Raw genomic sequence first — 20,594 nt, forward strand, 5'->3', positions numbered from 1 at the left:
TGATTACCTGGGGGGTGTACAAGTTGCTAGTCTGACATCATTTATATTAGATTATGTGATGTTGAAGGTCACTTTTTAGCCTAGGATGCTAGGGTTCTACAGTTTCAGAAGGTTAGGATTATGTAATCTCATGCTGGAAGTTCAAATTCAGTTCAGCACTTATTTATTGAGCCCTTACCCTTTGCCAGGCACTGTCTTGCACAGACTTAGGAAGATAACAATGAATAAATATAGGGCAACTACCCTTTAAAGTTAGTCTAGAACATGGATTTAGTCAGTTCTCCTCAGACCAGTGTTTGGGGGTTATAATCCTATATTCCTTCTTGCTAATAGACGCGTGCCAACTCAGGACTCTGGTTCTCTTCTTTCTAGGCTGGAATTGATGGGGAGAGCATCGGCAACTGTCCCTTCTCTCAGCGTCTCTTTATGATCCTCTGGCTGAAGGGAGTCGTGTTCAACGTCACCACTGTGGATCTGAAAAGGTAAAAGATGCTGTATCCATGAGGACTATGTTTAACTGCAGGAACAGAGACCTTCCTGTAAGGAAAGGTGAAATTTCCGTGGCTTCCCACAGCCTGCTACTCACACCTCATTGTCACGACTGTGTCTCAGGGCCCTCCCCTTGTTCCAGGGGTGGCTGAAAGGCCAGTATCTCTCTTGGGACTGAACACTTCTCTGCCCATTTCTCCATTTGATTAGGAAGAAAGAAGGAAGGAATGGGCATTGGATACACAAGTGAGAGTGCCTGGCACAGGCCGGGCATGGACCAAAAATCAGGAGTGAGCCCTTCTAGTAGTGCTGATGTCCCCATCCTGGGGGGACCCGGGCAGGACTTCAGGTGTAAGAGTCTGACTTTCCAGAGTTGGCATCCAGACCATTTCCTGGCTATGCTCCCATCTTTAGAATTCCTTAGTGTGAGAGTTTGGGATTACAGGCTGGGAGAGAGTTACTAGTGTTCTGTTTTTAAGCACAGTTTTCGTGGCTGTTAAAACTACCAGGCATCCGTCGTGATCAGGGGCCACACCCGTCAGTCTTCTCTTCTGCTCCCTCTCTTTTGCTGGCCCCGTGAATGTGGAATAACCCCGGGCTCACTCTCTGAGCCTCTGTGGCCTGCCTCTGCCTGCTCCCCTTCAGCATACTCTCCCTGTTGCTTGTATGCAAATTATCCTATGCTCAGAACCCTGTTGTCTTCTGGATATTTAGACTTACATTTTCCATTGTCTCTTTAAAATCTACATGTCAAAAATTGCATCTGTCACTTTTTCCTTTGAGTTGTGCTCCCCTTTCTAGGCACCTCAATGTCTCTAGCTCCCTTCTCTTGCCAGCTGCAGGGTCAAGCAGCCACGAAGGCCCGGGCATTCTCCCACTGTGTTGTCTCTTACCTCCAACTCTCTGGTCCGTTCTCAGGCCCCACACCCCGTTCAGGTCCCACCACTGCCAGTCCGACTCCTTCTTTGTTCTTCTAACTGCTCTTCATCCTTCCGGATGACCTTTCTCTCTCTGTGTCTCTCTCTGATCCATCCTTTATATTACCCTGAGGTTATTCTTCCTAAACAGTCCTTTAATCTTGTGGTTTCCCTTCCTCAGAAAACCTTCTGAACTTCCCATTGCCCATGGAATAGATGCCTCTGCTGCCCTCCTTTGTCTTTTTTTTTTGGTTTCTTCTCGACATTAGCCCCCAGCGCTTCTCGCCAGGACCTGTCCACCTCTACCAGGTTGGCCATGTTCTGCTGCCTTGTTCACCCTGGCCCCCCGCCTCTGGCCAGGATGCTCCCTCTGCCCTACAGTGGCTGTCCCCACCCTCCTGAATGGACAGTACTGACCACTCCAGGTTCCCCTGGTCTCACCCAGCCCCTATTGTCCATGTCACCTGGCCATCAGCATTTAGCATTTCACTGATGTACAGTATCTGTAACCCCAGCGCTCTACAGCTGGGGGTACTTTCCCATGGACGATCACACAATGTGCAACCAGTGGAGAAGGACTTATTTCTTTGTTTTACACAAGGAGACTGAGATGGATGTGTTTAATGCCTAGTCCGAGGTACCCCACTGGAACTGCAGTGGCTGCTACTAAACACCCATCTCCTTGGTTCGCATACCATGCTCCTCAAAACGCATCTGTTATGAAGTTTGCTTACCTTTTAAATGAGACCTGAAATCCCTCAAACATGGGCCAAGATCATGTTTTAAGTTCCTTTGTATCTGCCATAGCAGCTGACTCACTGAGGCCCCCAACTAATACCTGTCAAGTAAATTAACATGCACCTGCTATGCAATTATTATCTGTGACAACTGAAGAGGGCCAGCATTTATACAGTTTGAAATAATAGCTCCCGTCAATGGAGGCAAGGAGGTCTTTGGATTATCACCTGTGAAAGTGGGCTTGTATTTGGCTGGAGATCAGAATGGGGCAGGGAGCCTCCCAGCATTCCTAAGATGCTTGTGCGGCCCTTCGCTATCTGTGCTCATATCTGGTCCTGCCAATATCCTTGGAGATGCCAGGCAAGGATCCCAACTCCAGTTTTATAGATAAGGAAACTGTCTTACCGCCTAAAATTAAAAAAAACAGAAGAAGAAAAGAAATGAAAACAAAAAATACACAAATATATAGTAAAGAATGAAGGACATTTTTTCAAGTGTATGTTACAATGAAGTTTAGCAATTTTCAAGAAACGTGATTTCTTATCCTGGCACCACCATTTTTTGGCTGAGTGGCCTTGAATAAGTTACTTTACTTTTCTGAGCCTCAGTTTCCTCATCTGTACAATGGAAATAAGAGTCATGCCTTGTTTATACGGTTACTGTGAGGATTTGGTGAAGCAGGCCCTGTAAAGCGTTTGCCTTCAGGCTTGTGCCTGGCTTAGAGCAAGAACTCCACACCTGTCAGCTATCCTAGGCATCATCTCTGCCCTCACAGAGCCAGCCATCCAGCCTGGGAATGGGGACCAAGATACATTAAATAATCTGTCAATCAGACCCTGCAATAGGTAATTAAGTGCCAATTATGTCATTTCAACCGGAAATGCTAAAGGTCAACAAAGAGAGAGGACCACACTGAGCAGACTCCCACTGACGAGAGTCCACCTGAGCTTCAGCAGCGGCAGACGCACTTCCCAAGGATGCCCGACTCCAGGGGCCATTGTTCTCTCAAGTCACAGGAAAAAAAAAACTCTGTATCTTTAAGCCCTGGAGAGGTACTTGCTGAAAAATAAAATCAGTATGAATTTCCCCACCCAGCCGAGAACCCAAGCATTGTGCCAGCTCTAAAAAAAAAACACAACAGGAGAAGGTAAAGAATGTTCTCGCATTGTCTGAAATGAGGGACACACACAAAGTAAACAAAGGGACTAAGTAAATTAGATTTTAAAAATACTTTCAATCTCGATTGCCTAAGGAGTTCCAAGCGCCACACAGCACGCAGCTGGAGGGTCTGAGTGTTTGGGGACAGCCGTGGGAGTGGTACCGTAATTGAAATTCTTCCCCTCCTCTCCCAAAGGGATTATGCCAGGAATTTGTTTCATTACAGAGTCCTCTGCCCCCATGGTCTACTTTTTTTTTCAGTTCTTCCATCTAATGTTTTCCACTCCTGACTCCCACAGGAAGGGTTGCTCCCTCAGAGAGCGCATTCTGGGTGCATGTCACGCCCCAGCGCTGCCTGCAGAAGTCTCCGCCATTATTCTTCCTCTTCCTTACTCTTTTCTCAGTGCAAGGAAACTGTCGCTCCCTATTCCCCCCCATCTGCCAACCTTTCTCCTTCACTCCACCCTGGCCCTTGCTTTCTGCCCAGCTGCTGGAAGCACAGAAGCACACCTTTGGACAAGATGAGGGCCCCGTGTCAAACACAAGGTCACTTTCTTTCCAGTTGCACATACCCTTAACAGTGCAGAAGACAGTTTTTAGTATAAAAGTGTGATTGAGTCCATTAAGTTTTAAAGTTTGGAATTCTGTGTCATGCATTTTTGAATGAAGTGAAGGTGACTTTGAAAGCAAAGGCCAGCCTCTGCCCTGGGCATTGGAAGCAGGGTGTTAATTTAGGTATTTGCTGATCACACTCTGCTTTCTCAGTGGGGCTCAGCCCCTTCATCCTGACTTGCTTCTCTCTCACTGACTTGACTTCTATGGGACAGGCTTTCTGTGTCACACCACAGCCCTTCAGCACTTTCTCTGACCTCCCCTGCCCTGTATCTGACAGCATAAGTCTGTTTCTGCTGACATGCTGGGCAGCCCAGAGAGTCTAATTTACTAAGTCCCAGGTTCCCCGGAACGTGAAGTGCCCTGGTGTAAGCCCCCTCCTGAACTTTGCTCTCCACAGAAAGCCAGCTGACCTGCACAACCTAGCCCCTGGCACCCATCCGCCCTTCCTGACCTTCAACGGGGATGTGAAGACAGATGTCAACAAGATCGAGGAGTTCCTGGAGGAGACTTTGACCCCTGAAAAGTAATGAGCTGCTTATTTCTGGAGCGAATGACTGGGAGGGGCCCATGTGGGAACCACAGAAGCAGAGTGCTGGCTTTGGGGAAGCCTCTGCAGTCCAGAGCATAGAATCCTCTTTTCAAAGAGAGTCCAGGATGACCCTCCCCACAGCCAAAGGGCCACCAATCTCAGAACTGCTCCCCAAAGTCCACTTCCAAGAGTAGAAATCCTATGAAGTGGAGCTGATCACTCCCTCCTAAAGAGATCAGTGGGAAGGTTACCATCCCTCTGTCCCCCTAAATCAGTCCTTTCTCTAGCTCATTTTACCTGAAGGATCCATAAGTGAAGGCAAAGCCTCTCTCATTTTAGAACAAGAGCTGAAAGGCTGACAAAATGCAAACAAGTCAGAAGAGAGGGAACCCCATGACTCAAAACTGCACTGAGTGTGAATAAGAGCAGAAAACAGACCAGGTGTGGTAGGAGCCCATCATTAAAGACGAGAAAACTGATGGGGAGCAACTTCTCTTTTGAAATGAGCTCAGGAAGGAGAACGACTGGAGGCTGTAGGTTCTTGTGGGATAAAGAAGCCGCTCCCAGAGGAAAATATTGTTCATTATATTACGTTGTAATCGGGGGGTTAAATCAATCAAAATCTTTTTAACTAGAAAAATAATGTTGCATACAGAGCAAGGCGTGCACAGACTGTATCCTGTAGGATAGCCACTGAAACGTTATAAACAAAGGTGTTGGGGGGGGTCAGTTTTCAGGCTTACTTTGGGGGTGGGAGAACCTGAGGAAGGCAGAGAATGGAAAAACTGGAGGTGGAGAAACCAGTTAGGAGGAGCCACCTGGGGGCGTCCTGGTGAGACAACTGCGTGGCTGAGCTCAGGCAGTGACAGTGAGAAGGGGGGGGAGTGGTAGGAATAACTGAGGGCATGCTCAGTAGGTAAAATTAAATTAGTGGGAATTGACTGTTAAAAACCACCATCTTGCATTTATTTTAAGGTTTTATTTTTATCAACACATAGCCCTCATGGAGTGCCTTCAGAGATAGGTGGTATCCTTATTTTCATTTTATAAGTGGGGAAGCTGAGGCATGGAGCAGTTGAGTAACTTGCCTAAGGTCGCACGTCTAGCAAATTGCTGTTAAATTGAAATACTCAGTAATGCTCTGATTAAGCCATGAAGATTCTTCCTAAAAAGCATTCTTTGTCATCCACATCAGGATGTTTTATGCTCATTCCAAGAGTGGAAAGCTACCCTAAGCCCATGGGAAACTGCTGAGTGTAGACTTGAAATAATTGCGTTAGTTAAATTGGCTGGGCAGCCCCCGCCCACCACACCCGTCTCAGCCACCACCAGAAGCCACCCACGTCTCTGAGTGGGCCACCAGCCAGCCCCTTTGCTGAAAGGGTCCTGAGGGGCTCAGGCTCCCTCTGCCTCCCCTGGGACCTCTTGCCGGTGCTGGTTTGAAATCCCACAGGAGAAAGTAAGTGCTGTTTTCAATGACTAAGTAGAGTTTAGCCTTTGCCTGGGAGACCCAGAGGAGAAATTCTGTGGTGATGTTATGCTCTGTTCTAGGAGTCATGCCCACACTCAGGAGTGAGTGCCTCCGTCAAAGCCGGGAGGGATGGAAGCCTGAAGCAGTGAGGGGCAGCATCCCACCTGGTCCTTCGCCAGGCCGGTGGGTGGGGGCGGGCAGGGCTGGGCTGAGCCCAGATGCCGAGGCCCACTCCGTGTTCTGCCAGCGATCTGCTGTGACCCCTTGAACCGTCCCTTCTCTGCTCTCGGCCTCAGTTCCCTTCTGAGAAAGGATGACCCAAGAGCCCTTCCTGCTCCTCATGCCCGCCTTAGTCAGGCTCTCTCCACCCCCAGTCCAGCTGTGCCCGGGCTATTTCTCTTACTCAGGGGTCTCTGGTCCACATCCACAATGGACCACAGGGGCCCATGAGACCCCCGGAGCTGTGTGCCCTTCCAGAGGAGGCACGTGTTCATTCTCCCCTGGGGGAGCCATCATCAGATCCATCATCATTTCTTGAGATTCTGAGACGCTTCCATGATCCAAAGAGAGCTAAGCAGAGTTGGGCAGGGCCGCACCCGCGTTACCGTCCTGAGCCCTGCTGCTTTGGGGCGCCTCCTCCTCTGCCCTGCGGCTGTGCATAGGAGCTCTTACAGAATGCCCTCCGGCCCTGTCAGTGATGTGACTGCCCACCCTGTCCAAGCAGCAGAGCCCCCAAACTGTTAAAATGCACATCTCCAAAAGGCCACCAATGGGAGCCATCGAGAGGAGACCATCCACCTGCTGGAGCCCCCGGGCGTTCTGGGTGCCTTTGTATGGGTCCAACTGGAGCCACAGTTGCCTCGCAGAAAATGTCACCAAGCCAGTCCCTCCCCACAAAGGGACACCTGCTGTTCTGCCCACGACACAGCCACCAGCCTTGCCTGCTTCCCACTGACCCGAGCTGGGAGGTCAGATGGCCCACATCCTGAGACCCCTGGAGGAGGGCAGCCCGACCTTCTAGTTCTCTACGGAGCGACAAATCCCCCGTAACTGTCCACTGAACTGTGGGCCATGTGTTTTTCATCACCTCACTGTAAAAGTTGCTAGAGAGCCAAGAAATTGTGGGAGCCTTTTTCCCCCTTAGCCTTATTTTTTAAAGGAAAAAAACCACATACAAACACTCTAACAATTTTTTAAAATCACATCTGGTCCCACAGAGCATTTGGTGTCAAAATGAGGAATCCAGGAAATCTAAAGTAGTCTCTACGCGAGACTGACTTCCACCCCTTTCTTTAGACTGGTCCAGTTAATGCTCAACAGGGACGCATTGGGATTATTGTTGAAACCTGCTTACCCTTACCTTTCATTTCCCTGGAATGGCCAGAGTTAATAGGATCCAGAACTCAAAGTCAGGAGCCTGAACTCCAGCCATCTTTCTACAGCGCTTATTGTATGAGCTTAGGTGAGTGTCTATTACACAGAACCTCCCCATTTCCTCATGAGGGGGTGAAACTACATAGTCTCTAAGATGCCTTTCAGCAGAAGTTCTATGATCTCATGATTTTCTCAAAGTGCTTTTCCAGAGCTGGTTATTATTTAAAATAATCCTAGTGAATAGATGTTGTGATAACAAGTGAAGAGGGTAAATTGATAATGTAACATAGCATGTCATTTAGTCAGTCAACTAGCAAGCATGTATTGAATATAACAGGATTCAGACAGACACTTTGAATTCATATTTTAAGAAATGTTTATGAATAGCTCATAATAGTAAAAGACAGGAATGTTCTTCTAACTTCTGGGAGGAGAAACAGCCTCAGTAATATGACAGGATGGCACCGTGGCTGAGAGTATGGGCTCTGGAGTTCAAATGACTTGAATTCTAACCCATACCACTAGGTTGTGCTGTGCTGCAGTAACAAATTAGCCACAAAATCTCAGTAATTTAACACAATCCAGATTTATTTCTCGTTCAAGCAAATTTGAGTAGGTAGTGTGGCCATCTTCCATAGTGTAGCTTTTGGAATATGTGACCTCCAAGACTTCTTCAGCAGAGAAAGTGTGAGGTTCGTGCAAAGTGTTCTCAAGGGCCAAGGCACAGAGTGGCTACACCACTCCCCTCCCAACCTGTTGGCCCAAATCCAGTCACATGACCCCCACCGAACTGAGAGGTAGAAACACATGGATATTTAAGGAGCACGGGTGCTGTCTGCTATAGGTACATTACTTAAAGCCTCTGTAGTCTTTAATTCTCACATATTAAAACAATGACCAGAATGTTTGACCTCATAAGACTGTCACAGAAGTTAATACTACTTAGCCTAGCACCTGACATAGACTAAGAGTTCATTAAATAGCATCTTGAAGAGTTAGAAAGAGAGGTCAATTCCTTTTTTTGACTGTCACCCACATACAATCATTAAGACAATTGATAACCATAGGTCTTAATACCACAGATCCCACAGATGGCTTGCAAAGAAGCCAAGCCTTCTAAGGGTCATTTGCTTGAATAGCAAAGTCAAGAGAAGCAAGCACACAGTCGAGGATCAGAAAAGTCAGAAGCACTAACCTGTTTCCCAAGTGAGGTTTTGATGAGAGGTGGAATCAGAAATAAAGGAAGGGGGAAAGCAAGAGTCCTTCCACTTTTCAGCTCACGAGGAAAAGGAATGTCAAGCCTCAAGCCACCAGCTGAGCCCCTAGAACCAGCAAAGTTCACTACATCAGGGCAGGGGGACTGTCTCTCTTTTTCTCCAGTGCATTTCTAAAACCAGGGGCAGAGCCTGGCCCTTGGCAGGCACTTAATGCAGTTGGTTTCACTGTGTGGGTTCCTTTTGTTCAGTGGCATGGTGGCCTGTGGCTAGTCAGTGAGACGTCACTCTAAGCCAGTCAGATGTCTTCCATCTGCAATCACTTTTTTAATTTTTTTGCTACTACTTAAAAAAAAAACACTTTTTTTGGATGAGAGGTTGGCTGTTTTACCTTCCAGACTGAAACTTATGTGTATATCTAAGGCGAATGCATTTGAAACAAGATATCTGGAAAACAGTGGAGAGAAATTTTCATCAGTTACAACAAGGGTCGGCAAATGTTTCTGTCAATGGCCAGATAGTATTTTTGGCCTTGGGGGATATATATATTTTCAGTCATAATTCCTCTGTTGTAGAGTGAAAGCAGCCAGAGACAATATGTAAATGAATGGATATGGCTGTGCTCTAACAAAATATTATTTATGAATACTGAATTTGATTTTCATGTTATTTTCACTTGTTGCAAAAACAATATCCTTCTTTTGACTTTTTCCAATCATTTAAAAAATGTTAAAACCATTCTTAGTTCATGAGAGGCACCGAAACTTTCTCCATCTACCTGGGCTGGTAGATGGGCTGGTAGATAATGGGCTGGATTTGGCCCATGGGCTATAGTTTATTAACCCCTGACTTAGAAAAAAATCACCTGCTCTTTGATTGTCATCAGACCACATCACAATCTTATTGCAAAGATGTTTCTATGAATGAACATTATTTTCTAGTATTTAAAGGAACAGAATGTACTCTATAGCCCATTTAGTTGTATATTTAAAATATGTTGTAAATATGGAGCTAAGCTGAATGCACTTAACATGCTGGCTGTAGTCACCTTCCCAAGTCTAGTTACCAAAATTGGTGAGAATAAGATTTAAAGATGTACTTCCCACTGGGACAAACTTCAAGGGGGACATTATGCTATAAATAAAGTATCAATGAATCATTGTGCTCAGAAAACAGAATGGCACTACCATGGTCTCCCTGAACACATGGCCCTTTATCATCCACCTTGGAATTGTTACCAACCACTCGTGTTTGGCCCACACTGATAGTGAAGAAATGACGAGATTACTGGAAGTCTGATCAAATGGTAACATAAAGCAAAACAAAACAACACATGCAAATAGTCCATGGAAAATTGATTTTCTAGACCCTTCTCTCTTTACATCATTACCTTATCAAGCAAAAACAAAGAGTAGTTGATGTTTATTAATAATAATCTAAGACTACTCAAAGAGCATGCCAGGTTCAATGTGAGAAGGCCAAAATAGGGAAGAATGATGCTATATTCCCATGACGGCAGATTAGTTAGCATCTTGCAGGAAACCTTGCTTTGTGCCCACAGTTACAGCAGATGCATTTGATAATTCCCAGGACAGGAAGAATGCGTGTGCAGATCAGAACCTGTGCAGAGCGCCCTCTCCAGGTAGATGGAGAAAGTTCATCATGGCACTCAGCTGAACTAAAGGGAGGGCTTCGGGGCTTTGAGGGCAAACAGGAGAATAGATGAGAAGCCACAGGACAGGGAACTTAAGAGCCGGCTTCCAAAGTGAAACTGCCTGGGGTGGAATCCTGGCTCTGCCACCTAGCCACATGATGTTCCACAAATTGCTTGTCTGCGCCTCATTTCTGTTATGTAGGAAATGAGGCCAATGATAGTACCAATACAATTGTGAGGAATAAATGATGCAGACATGTAAAGGGGCTAGAACAGTGCTTGGCACATAGCAGGCACTCAATCAAATTTAGCTTTTGCTGATATCAGAGAAGAGGTCGATCAAGTAGGAAGAACACTGGTCCAGGGGCAGGCTGGTTCTCATGGTCCTCACTATTTGTCATCTGTGGGATCTTAAATAGTCATTTAACCTCTGGTCTCCAGTTGCTTTCCCCATAAAACGATGACAATAATGCTTTCCTTGTGTGCCTGATGGCAGAGGGCTACACCCAGTGATGACAGCAGAGGGCCAGACCCTGTGACTTTCTGAGGACTCTCCCAATGGCAGTATTTGAAATTGAACAGCCACCTGACATGGCTCAAGAGTGAGGACAGTCCTAGGTAATGGGTCAATTGAGGAGCAAAAAAATGGAAAGAATAGCAAATAATTTTAAAGGCTTTTGGTTCAAATTATTTCAAACATTAAAACAAACCAAAAAAATTTTTTTGCTTTTTAAACATAAGAGCTAAGTCAACAGCTATTCACCCAGAGATCACAGAAGTCCACATACTTAGTAATAAAGATAAGCAAGCAATTGGCCCCATCCCTTTCCACCCCTGCCTGGCCATATGCATAAAATATTTGTGAAATAGTATTTTTTTTAAATTAAAATCACTCACTTAGATGGTGCTAGTGAGGTCAAAGCCATGGATTCCCACACAAGCACATTTTTAGGGCCAATAGAAAATAATCCTAACCCCAGTCTGCCTTTTCTGGTTTTGGAATGAAAGACTGGTCCAGGGAAAGAGGCTGGGCCATTGCAAATCTCTCTCCATGCCTGGAAATAAAACAGTTGAAAACACTCACCCTGCTGATGGAGCCTGGTACTTCCCACACCTTAATACTGCACACTCATAACAAGTGTGCGAAGGATATTTCGGAAGAAGACTGGGGCACCCTTCCCTCTGAGAAATGGTTTCAAGGCCTTGGTGCCAAGGTGCCTGTCCCAGAATGAGCTCTGTGCAGCTAGGGTTATAACTGTAGGCCCGGCAGTGGGTAGTTACCTTAATGTGGGTTGCAGAAATGCCAGGGACCTGCCAGATAGAGGCAAGCTCATTCAGAATCTTGATCAAAGCCTCCTTATTGGCACCTGTTGGTGGTCCCAGGAAGAGGACACATCCTGTTCCCTCTGAATGGTGTTCTGGTCCCTGCCCAAAGGCCGTGTCGTGGGGCAGCTCTCCTCACTGGCCTGTTTTCTCTGTCATGAACCAGGGCTGAGAGGAACCACCTCCCTGGGTGAAGAACCCATAAAGACGTGTAGATCCAGCCAGACGCAGGCGCGTTGCCCACCGTGCTTCTTGTGATGGAGACACGCTCTCCCTTCAAGGGGCTCCAAGTTCTCACTGATGCTAGAACACTGCATCTCCCACTGCAGGTACCCCAGACTGGCTGCGAAACACCGGGAATCTAACACGGCAGGCATCGACATCTTCTCCAAGTTCTCCGCTTACATCAAAAACACAGAGCAGCAGAACAATGCGGGTGAGTGACCCCCTCCCACCAGGAGCCCCGGTCCCTGCCAGGGCGTCTCAGAGGCTCAGCTCATAGAGGCACCTGGAACCAGGGCTGGCTGTTATTCACCACCCGCGTCCCCCTTGACATAGGGGTTTGGGTGCAGATCCTTCTTTCTATGGGAGAAAAGGCCAAAGTGCCCCAGTGCTGAATTGGGGGAATGGACGTAGTTTGTGTTCTGAGCCTGCCTCACTGCACACCGTGGTGCCCTGCATGGAGGAGGCCACGCCTCAGCCGCCCTACTGTCCCTTTGTCCCGGTTCACAGCCCCGCCTGTGTTCTCAGGAAGTCCTGATTGGAACAACACATGCCAGCTTCCTTCTGGTCCCTGAAAGACGTCTCGGGCTTGTCCAGAGGCCACCGTGTGAAGGCGCGGTCACCATGGTGGTGACAGCTGACGGCAGAGCCAGCCCCCTGCACCCTCTCTGCCTGGGGTGCTGGAGGCGCTGGGGAGGCCACTTCCCACAACCCGCTCCTCCTTCCCCTTGGCTCCCGAGCTCGGACTTGTTCTCTGTGCCGCCTTCTCACAGGAGTTTGAGGGCCTCACTGAAGCTCACAGCACCTTTATTTGGCAGGTCCTTTAAGAACTAGCTGAACTGAGCATGGATGACACTTGCAGAGCTATTAAGCCATGTGAGGAAGACAAAGAAGGGTGAGAAAGTTTGCTTGCCCACCGAATGGGAGGCTGAGAGAGCTTTACCGGCTGGAGCCCAGCCCAGGGCCAGGCAGAGCAGGTGCTTCATGAGCCTCGTGCATGAACGCGTGAGGGCCTGAACACTGCCTCAGCGCAGTGGGCCAGACCGAGGTGGGGTAGGCCTGATGCTCCCGGAGCTCAGAGGAGAAAGGCATCTTTCTGGACACAAGGTGATCAGGAGAGGCAGCCATGCGTGAGGTGAAAGAGATGAAATTTTGTCAGGAACAGAGCAGGTGTAGTGGGAAGAGAACCTGGATTGTGCCAGGCACAGAGCTGGATTCTAGAAAATGAAACTAGAAAGAGATAATTTCCCAGTCTTCAAGGCCTGGCTGGTGCAGAAGAAAAGGCTTAAATTCATAAAGAGTCAAGTAGCAAGACGAGAGATGAGTGGTGGCTGAATCAAAGGGCGTCTGAGATGATGAACTGCCAGGTAAAAGGGGAATGGCGTCTGCCTGCCTGAGGTGCTCAGAGCAGTGTGGATTTGCCGTCTGGGCCTGTGGGAAAGCTTTCTGAAGGGGTTCCAGCTGGGCCGTGGGGTTAAGGAGGAATCAGTTGGCTGGGAACACAAGGTGGAGGATGTGGGAAGGGCGGGAAAGCCCCTGTGACAGAGACAGGGAAGAGCAGCCAGAGCCTGGAGACTGGGCCCCATCCCGTGGGCGATAGCGGCCGTTCGAGGTGCAGGAAGAGGCCCTACCAGGAGAGTGGCCTATTAGGAGCAAGAAGAAGAAGGATGCAGAAAACATCTTAAATATATTCGGCACTCTCGCTTTTCTGCTGTTTGGACGCTATGATGGGCTGAATAATGCCTCCCACAAATCCACGTCCCCTGAGACCCCAGAATGTGGCCTTATTTGGAAATAAGGTCTTCACAAATGTAATTAGGTAAGGGTCTTGAGAGGAGGTCGTCCTAGATTTACTGTGTCCGTAAGTCCAATTAGGGGTGCCGTTAAAGAGGAGAGGGCACCCCTAAGAGACATAGGGAGAAGGCCATAGGAAGGCGGAGCAGAGAATGCAGTGCTCAAACCCCAAGCTAAGGGCCCCTTTGGACACTGGAGGTGGAGAGAAGCAAGGAAGGATGCCCCAGGGCCCTGGCAGGGAGCAGGGTCCTGCAGACACCTCGATTTTGGAACTATGAGAGGGTAGGTGGCTCTGGTGTTGAGCCACCTAGTTTACAGCCCTCAGCCGTAGGAAATGAACGAGTCCCTCGGCCATTGTGCGGAAGGTCAGCCGCTGCCCCGGGCCTAGCTGCGGACACAGAGCAGGTGAGGGGACCAGGGGCCTGGCCTTCCCCCAGGGGCAGAGCTAGCGCCCAGCTCAAGTTGCCAGATTCCACACCCAGAGTCCTTTCCTCTCAGCCACAAATGTCCTCCTTCATACTTGTCAAAGCACTTCAGGGAGGTTGTCTCGTCTGAGCCTTCCAGATTCCCCAAGTTACAAATCGTATTTACGCGTCATCCATGTTTACAGTTCTCCTGTCCCCAAAGCCAAAGCAACAGTACGGACCGAACATCACGTATCACTTTGTTATAAACTCAACACTTTCCGGTTTTCATTGTTTCCACTGCTTCTGTTTTACTGCGTTTCTCTGCAATGGGTCTTGCCCTTGTGATTCCTGCTCCCGCTAAGTCATTTATACATTTCGAAGCTCCTGCATTTGTGTTTTCCCAAAGAGCTGGTCCCTCCCCCTCACCTCCTCCCATCTTGGTGCTCGCTGCTATTCTCCTCTCCTGCCTTTTAACAAGGTGCCCCCCAAGACGCCCGAGTGGGGCCCTTCACTGTAAGTATAGCTTGCCCATCCCCAACTTCCCTTCCCCTTTCCTACCCCCACCCCTGCTCCCAGTTCCTACACTCCGCAAGCCAGAGGCCCAGGCTGCTGTGGGGCCTGACGTCCTGCAGCGTAGCACCGTAACGCAGCCCACACAGCCACCTGCCCCGTGCGACAGACCATATACCCCCACCCCATTGTTCTGTCCCTTCGGCCTTCCTTCACTACTTGCCCATTTTTTTCTCTCTGGATCTTCAGCTCCGCATCTATTTCTCCATGGCCCTTTCTTCAGAGAGCTCCTTTTGTGGTTTCCATTTCTTTGTCTTGAGCGGAGCCCTCTCTCGCAGCCCCTGTACATACACTGGCCCTGGTTAAGGTCCTTTCCTCCCAACATCAAAAATGAAAAAACCAGCACTGTGATGTGGGTCTGCACCGTGGATCGCCGCTCCACTCCCAGCGTGGATACAGGGACGGCCATTTCAAAATTTCCCTGTTTCACAAAACCACAAATGTCCCCAGCTATCAAAACCCAGACCCCACCCTGGGGAGCAATACACAGCACACAAGAAAACGGCCCATTAATTTGCACATTCAGTCATTCCATTATTCACTCAACCAACACAGACTGTATGGGGTGGCTACAAGTCTGAGCTACTGTGTGAAGGCATTTCTTGTGTGCCAGACCCTGTGCTAGCTTCTACAGTTGTCAGGACAAATGAAACAAAGTCATTGCCCTCAATGAACCAACTGGGGGCTGTAAAACATATAAACAGGCAATTACTGGCCTGGATTTGAGATCCACCACGTCTAGCTGTACGACTTTGCCCAAGAGACTTATTCTCTTTAAGCCTCTTTCTGCATCTGTTAAGATACACTTTCATTTCTTTATCTGCTAAATAAGGCAATTATTAGCATATCCAAGGCTTGTAATGCCGACTTACTTGTAAATCTGTCAATCCTTGTAAATCCTTTAGCATAGTGCCTGATGCACACTAAATGTTCATTAAATGTTAACTTAGATTATTGTTATTATCACAAAAAGAGACAAATGCGAACTGCTGCTCCAGCTTCTTTTCTCCCCATGCAGCCCTTTCAAATCTCCTATGCATTTCGTCCCTTTTCTACTTGGTTAACTTTGTTGCTCACTTTCTAATGCATTTCCCTCCTCCCCAAAGTAAACATCAAAGAGTGTCAGTGCCCTGGTGGTGGCTGTGACACCTTCAGTACTGTTGGGGTCGACTCCCGAGGTCATGGTTTTGTCTGTTTTGTTTCCAATCCCTGCGCTGCTGCCTCCTCCTCTGTAATGGACAAAAATCAGGCCCCTTGGACCTGCTGTGACCAGAGGCCACCTCCATTCCCCTCCTTGCCCCCTGTTCAGGCTTGCTTTGCACTTCACTTAAAGGCAGTGTGCATTTTCTCATGACAGAGCTGTGAGAATGGGCTGCTCCCCTATCACCTGGGATTCCTCACCACTGTCCCTTGTCTGGGGGAAACAAGGACTGTATTTATGGACGTGCTGCATTTCCCATGGCTCAGAGTCAAGTGACTGTGGTGGCTCAGCTTAAAGACTCTGAAGCCAACTGCCCGGTTTCAGACCCCAGCTTCACCTCTTGTTCACCTTGTAGCATTGGGAAAGTTACATCAACTCCGTGTGCCTCAGTTTCTTCATCTGTAAAATGGGCGTGTTAACTGTATATCCTTCATAGGTATGTGTGGAATAGTGCCCACCACTGTGTACGCATGTCAGCTATTGTTCTGGGCTGTTACTTAGAGGCAAACAGTTGAGCCTCAGCAAAGCGCTGTGGGCTGAGAGTGTAGTTGGACGAGATATATACGGATGTGTGATTGAGTCCAGGAGTCAGAAGAGGTGAGTGGTAGAGATCACACTGAAGGATCACCCCCATTTACAGGAGGGCAGAGGGAGCCGAGTCAGGGAAGCAGATCAAGACGGATGAGCCAGTGGGGGTGGAGGGTGGGGGATTATGAAGATAAGGAAGAAGAGCTTTAAAAAAAAAAAAAGAGTGATCTGTACTATAACTGCTGCACAGAGGTCAAGAGAGACTGTTGTGCACAGCTGCCTGGACATGTCCTCAGCAATCCTTCTCTGACGGCTCTTCTCGTCTGCAGCAGCCCCTTACTCAGATCCCACAAACGAGAGAGCCCAGGCTGCCCGCGGAGGCCCAGCGCTTCTCCCTTGGCAGGGGAAGTGCATGGGGTGTGGTAGGAGACCACAGGAACGGGATCAGGAACCACCTGGAAGAGCACACATGGCCCTGAGGAAGGATGTCTTTGAGACGGAGGGAACAGCTGCCTTTAGATTTGGCTATAGGGCTCCCTGCTCTGGGCCTCTGAACATTACCTTCTCAGTCTGTTGGGGAAAGTTATGTCATGTGCTCAGGACTGAAGGTTTATAGGGTCAGCCAGCCTTCGGCTCTGTCCCCACCCTGAGCCCTCACCCTGAATCTGCCTCGTGACAGAATCAGCAGTGGCCTGGCCTCCACTTCAGCAACACTGCTGGTCCCCATCGCTAATGTCCTCCCATCTCTCTGAAAGTGTCGCTGTTGAAATCCCTCAGCTCCTGGCACTGCTTCTTTCACCCTCCTCGGAGATGCCACCATGGCGCACAGACCCCAGGCGACCTAGCCTGGTGAATGGTCCCCAGACGCAGCCGCTCAGGGCCTCCTCGCCGCCCCCATAGCTGACCGGCCCTTTGTGCCTGGGACATCCGACTGGCTCCTCCAGTCTATCCCTTCCCTTGAAGGGTTTTTTATACCCTACTTTAAGCTGTCACCCTAATCTGTCATCCTGTAAGAGATACAGGCTTCTGTCTCTGAGTATCCACCACATATTTTGCACTTCTTTCCCTCAAACTGTCATTTGAACAAACTCTGAAAAGCTCTGCCAAACTTCTTGGCTTTCAAGAAATTCATTTTAGCTACTTAACCTAATCTAGACATAAAGTACTATTTTGCTTCATTTTTCACAATCTTTTTCCTTATGCTCCATCCTATCAATTCTACTGGTTTATTGCACTTTTTGTACACATTGCATGTTTCAGGCAATTAGCAAATCAATCTAATGTGCATCTTAAGTCTTCTCTTCTTTGCTTTTTAAAGTCCCTTTTAAATTTCTTCCAGCCCTATCATGCTTCCCCAGGTACAGCTAAAATCCCTGCCTCATATTACCATCTAGTTTTTGTCAGAAGTGTCATATTCCTATGTATTTCCCCCCATTTTCTATTTGAAAGGATGTGGGCATGTAGATGCATGTAGACTAAGGCAAGCATCCAATATTTCTCCCACTCTAGTTGCATTCCCATCTTCCATCCTTCATCTTGTGCACAAGTCCACTTCCATGGGCCTCTCTCCCCGATCCTAAGAGGTCTGCAAAGTCCCAAACCCAATTTCTTTTATCCAATCCATATGTCATATGCAGCCTTAGGGCTTTTTCTAAACACATTTGCATTTTCTTTTTAATGCATCTCACACACATACATCTTAGGCTGCTGGTGCCACATAGCTCTGTGCTAAAAGGTGCTTTCCCCAGTCTGGATGACTTTGGTCTTTTGAGGCTTCCTTGGAATTCCTTCATCCCTTCCAACTTCAGGTCTGGTTTCTCTTGTGCTGCTGCCTCTGTTTTCCTCTGTCTTAAGGGCCTTCTTTCTATTTTCAAATTTATAAACCACTTGCTCCAGAAAGACTATAGCTTCACACAGGGATACATAAAGCACAGCAAGGCAACACACACGAGAAAGGAAAGCAAGAGGGGACCATAAAACAGAGCTGAGGGGGGGGAGCTGAAGCAGGTCCCAGAGCTTCGATGCTGCACACACGTGGCAGACCACGAATTTGGCGCTACACCTTCTTGTAGACAAAGCTGAAAGGGACCCCTGCTCAGTCAGCTATGGAATGGTTCTCCCAGAAGATGAAAACAAAAACCACCCTTCCAAAGGAATAGCAAATATTCCTGATTTGGGGGCTTGACTAGTAGGCACGGAGGAGTTGTTGTTTTTATTCTCTTCCGCCTCCCCCTGCTGGGACTCCCCGCCCGCTGGCGTAGTGCTGTCACGACTGCTCGCCGTTTCTTCCCTGCACCTGCAGGCTCCGTGTTCACCCGACCCCTCTCCCACCCTCTGGGCTTCACTTGTGCCTTCCCTACTATGCCTGAAAGCCATTCTCTTCTTTTTTCTTCCCATCTTCTCTTGAAGACCCATGCGACTCCCTGAAGCCTTAGACCCCTATTCCCAACTTTGCTGTTCCTCTCTGTCATTTCCAAGACTCAGAGCAGCCTGCTTATGATGCTTGTCTTTTTATCATGACTGTCGGGCCCGCATACTGTGTTTGCAAAATGTGCCCCTTTCCATTTATGGAAAATACTGTGATGGTCTAACATACTTTTCTGAAAATATATGTCCTAGTGAAATACTTCCAACATCCTAAATAAGATCCTAAAAACCTTCCTTGGGAGTCTGTGATGCACTGGACAGAGGGATGTGTTCGGAGTACACGTCCCATGCTCAGACTGAATTGTCTCCCCAGCTTTGGCCTTCACTAGTTATGTGTTGTGGCCATATTTTCCAAATTGAATATCTAATGTCTAACAAATTGCCTTCATTGAAAATAATCGAATCATAAGAAGCCAGTACTGTCCCAGAAAATCTGGGACACATGTCCTAAAATGAGAAGCACCTGGTTAGGGCCTAGCCCTCTGCTTGCCCTCCCGGCTAGTCCAAATCCAAACCTGGCTGGCCTTGCGGAGGGAAGGTGAGTGTCACAGTTCCTGCCACCTCCAGGTCCCAGATCCTTGGCCAGAACGGGTGAGGTACCATTAGCCATGATGTTCTCTGAATAGTCATGGTTCTGTTTACAAATAAGGGCCAAGGTTTCCTCCTTCCCATGGGTCTCACCAGCCACCTCACTGCCTGGGACCTGGAAGCAAGCAGTGGGCTCCCTGGGTTCATTCTCAGAATGTGGATCATCCTGGCCACATATCATGAAGAAGACTCTTGGGATGTTCGAGCAACCTCAGTAGATTCATCTTGTCATGGGGTTGATCTTTTCCACTTGATGGAAAATGTGATTAGAGGATTCCATTGTGGTTACTATCTCAGTGGCAGCCACGCTGTAGCACTGGCCAGCTTTCTTTCTCCTCCATATTCTTAGTGGTTTGTGTCCACACAAGCTCATCCCTGCCTTTCCACCTGCCTGGCTGCACCAGCCTGCCCTCCATCTGCCGATTGCTCTGCATCTCCCTGCCCAGTGGTCACAGTGCCTTCTTCCCAGCACTTGCGCCTCACTCCCTTTTAATACAACCAATAAGACCCCTTAAATAAATGCCTTAAACAAGACCATCGCCCTTTGGTGTATAGAAAATTGAGGCTCACAGACCCTAGCTCACTATTAAGAAGTTTATAATTAAATCTGTAGAAGGGGTCACCAACTAAAGAAGTGAGTGTCCTGTCAATGAGAAGATACAAAAAAGAGGCTGGAACTTTGGCAGCAGGAGCTGCCTAATCTTAGGCATCTTCTGTTGTAAGACTTCTATTGTACCACTAAGAAACAAAAAAGGCTTTCAAGTAAACAGAAAATTCTTTCACTTAAACTCTAACATTTTGTTTCTAAGACACAGTCTAATTTCAAAGATGCCAAATGTAAAAAAAAAAAATGTGCATTTTAGAGGAAATATGACAGGCAATTCCCAAAGCCCTTTCCAAATCTAAGATCCTATTTTTTCCTAGAGGCTCTGTAGGGAAATGACAAACTCTCCCTTCTGCTTGACCTTGAGGTCTCCTGTTGAAAAGAAAGTAAATCAAGGTCAACATTACTTCCAGGTCCCTCTGGGTTAGCTGTCCTAACTCCATATCCAGGGAGCTGTCAGCTCTGCTTTCTGTCTTTCCTGCCTGGAAACAGGTAGCATCGATCTCTTAGGTTAAGGGGTAGCAAACGTTTTCTATAAAGAGTCAGATAGTAAATATTTTGGACTTTGTGGTTATAAAGGCCTTCACTAAAAACTGGCAGCTCCACTGCTGGAACTATAAAGCAGCCACAGACAACACTTGCACAAGCAAGTGTACTGGCTGTGTTCCAATAAAAATTTGCTCATGGACACTGAAATATGAATTTCACATCACGTTCAGGTGTCATAAATAGTGTTCCTCTTTTGACGGTTTCCTCACCATTCAAAAATGT

The 20,594-nt window shown here is 47.8% G+C and overlaps 1 protein-coding gene across 3 annotated transcripts in view; it reads left to right on the plus strand.

Annotated features, from left to right (window-relative positions):
• The window catches only part of LOC118933248 (chloride intracellular channel protein 5), a 137,083-nt gene that overhangs the window by 50,138 nt on the left and 66,351 nt on the right, over nt 1-20,594 (plus strand). For all 3 annotated transcript variants that reach the window (XM_036927334.2, XM_036927333.2, XM_036927335.2), the window contains exons 2-4: nt 373-482; nt 4,315-4,440; nt 11,812-11,918. In XM_036927334.2, coding sequence (XP_036783229.2) covers nt 373-482; nt 4,315-4,440; nt 11,812-11,918 — 343 coding nt within the window. The remainder of the gene's footprint in view (nt 1-372; nt 483-4,314; nt 4,441-11,811; nt 11,919-20,594) is intronic.

Source organism: Manis pentadactyla, chromosome 16 (assembly GCF_030020395.1).
Source record: "Manis pentadactyla isolate mManPen7 chromosome 16, mManPen7.hap1, whole genome shotgun sequence".
NCBI classification, from domain to species: Eukaryota; Metazoa; Chordata; class Mammalia; order Pholidota; family Manidae; genus Manis; species Manis pentadactyla.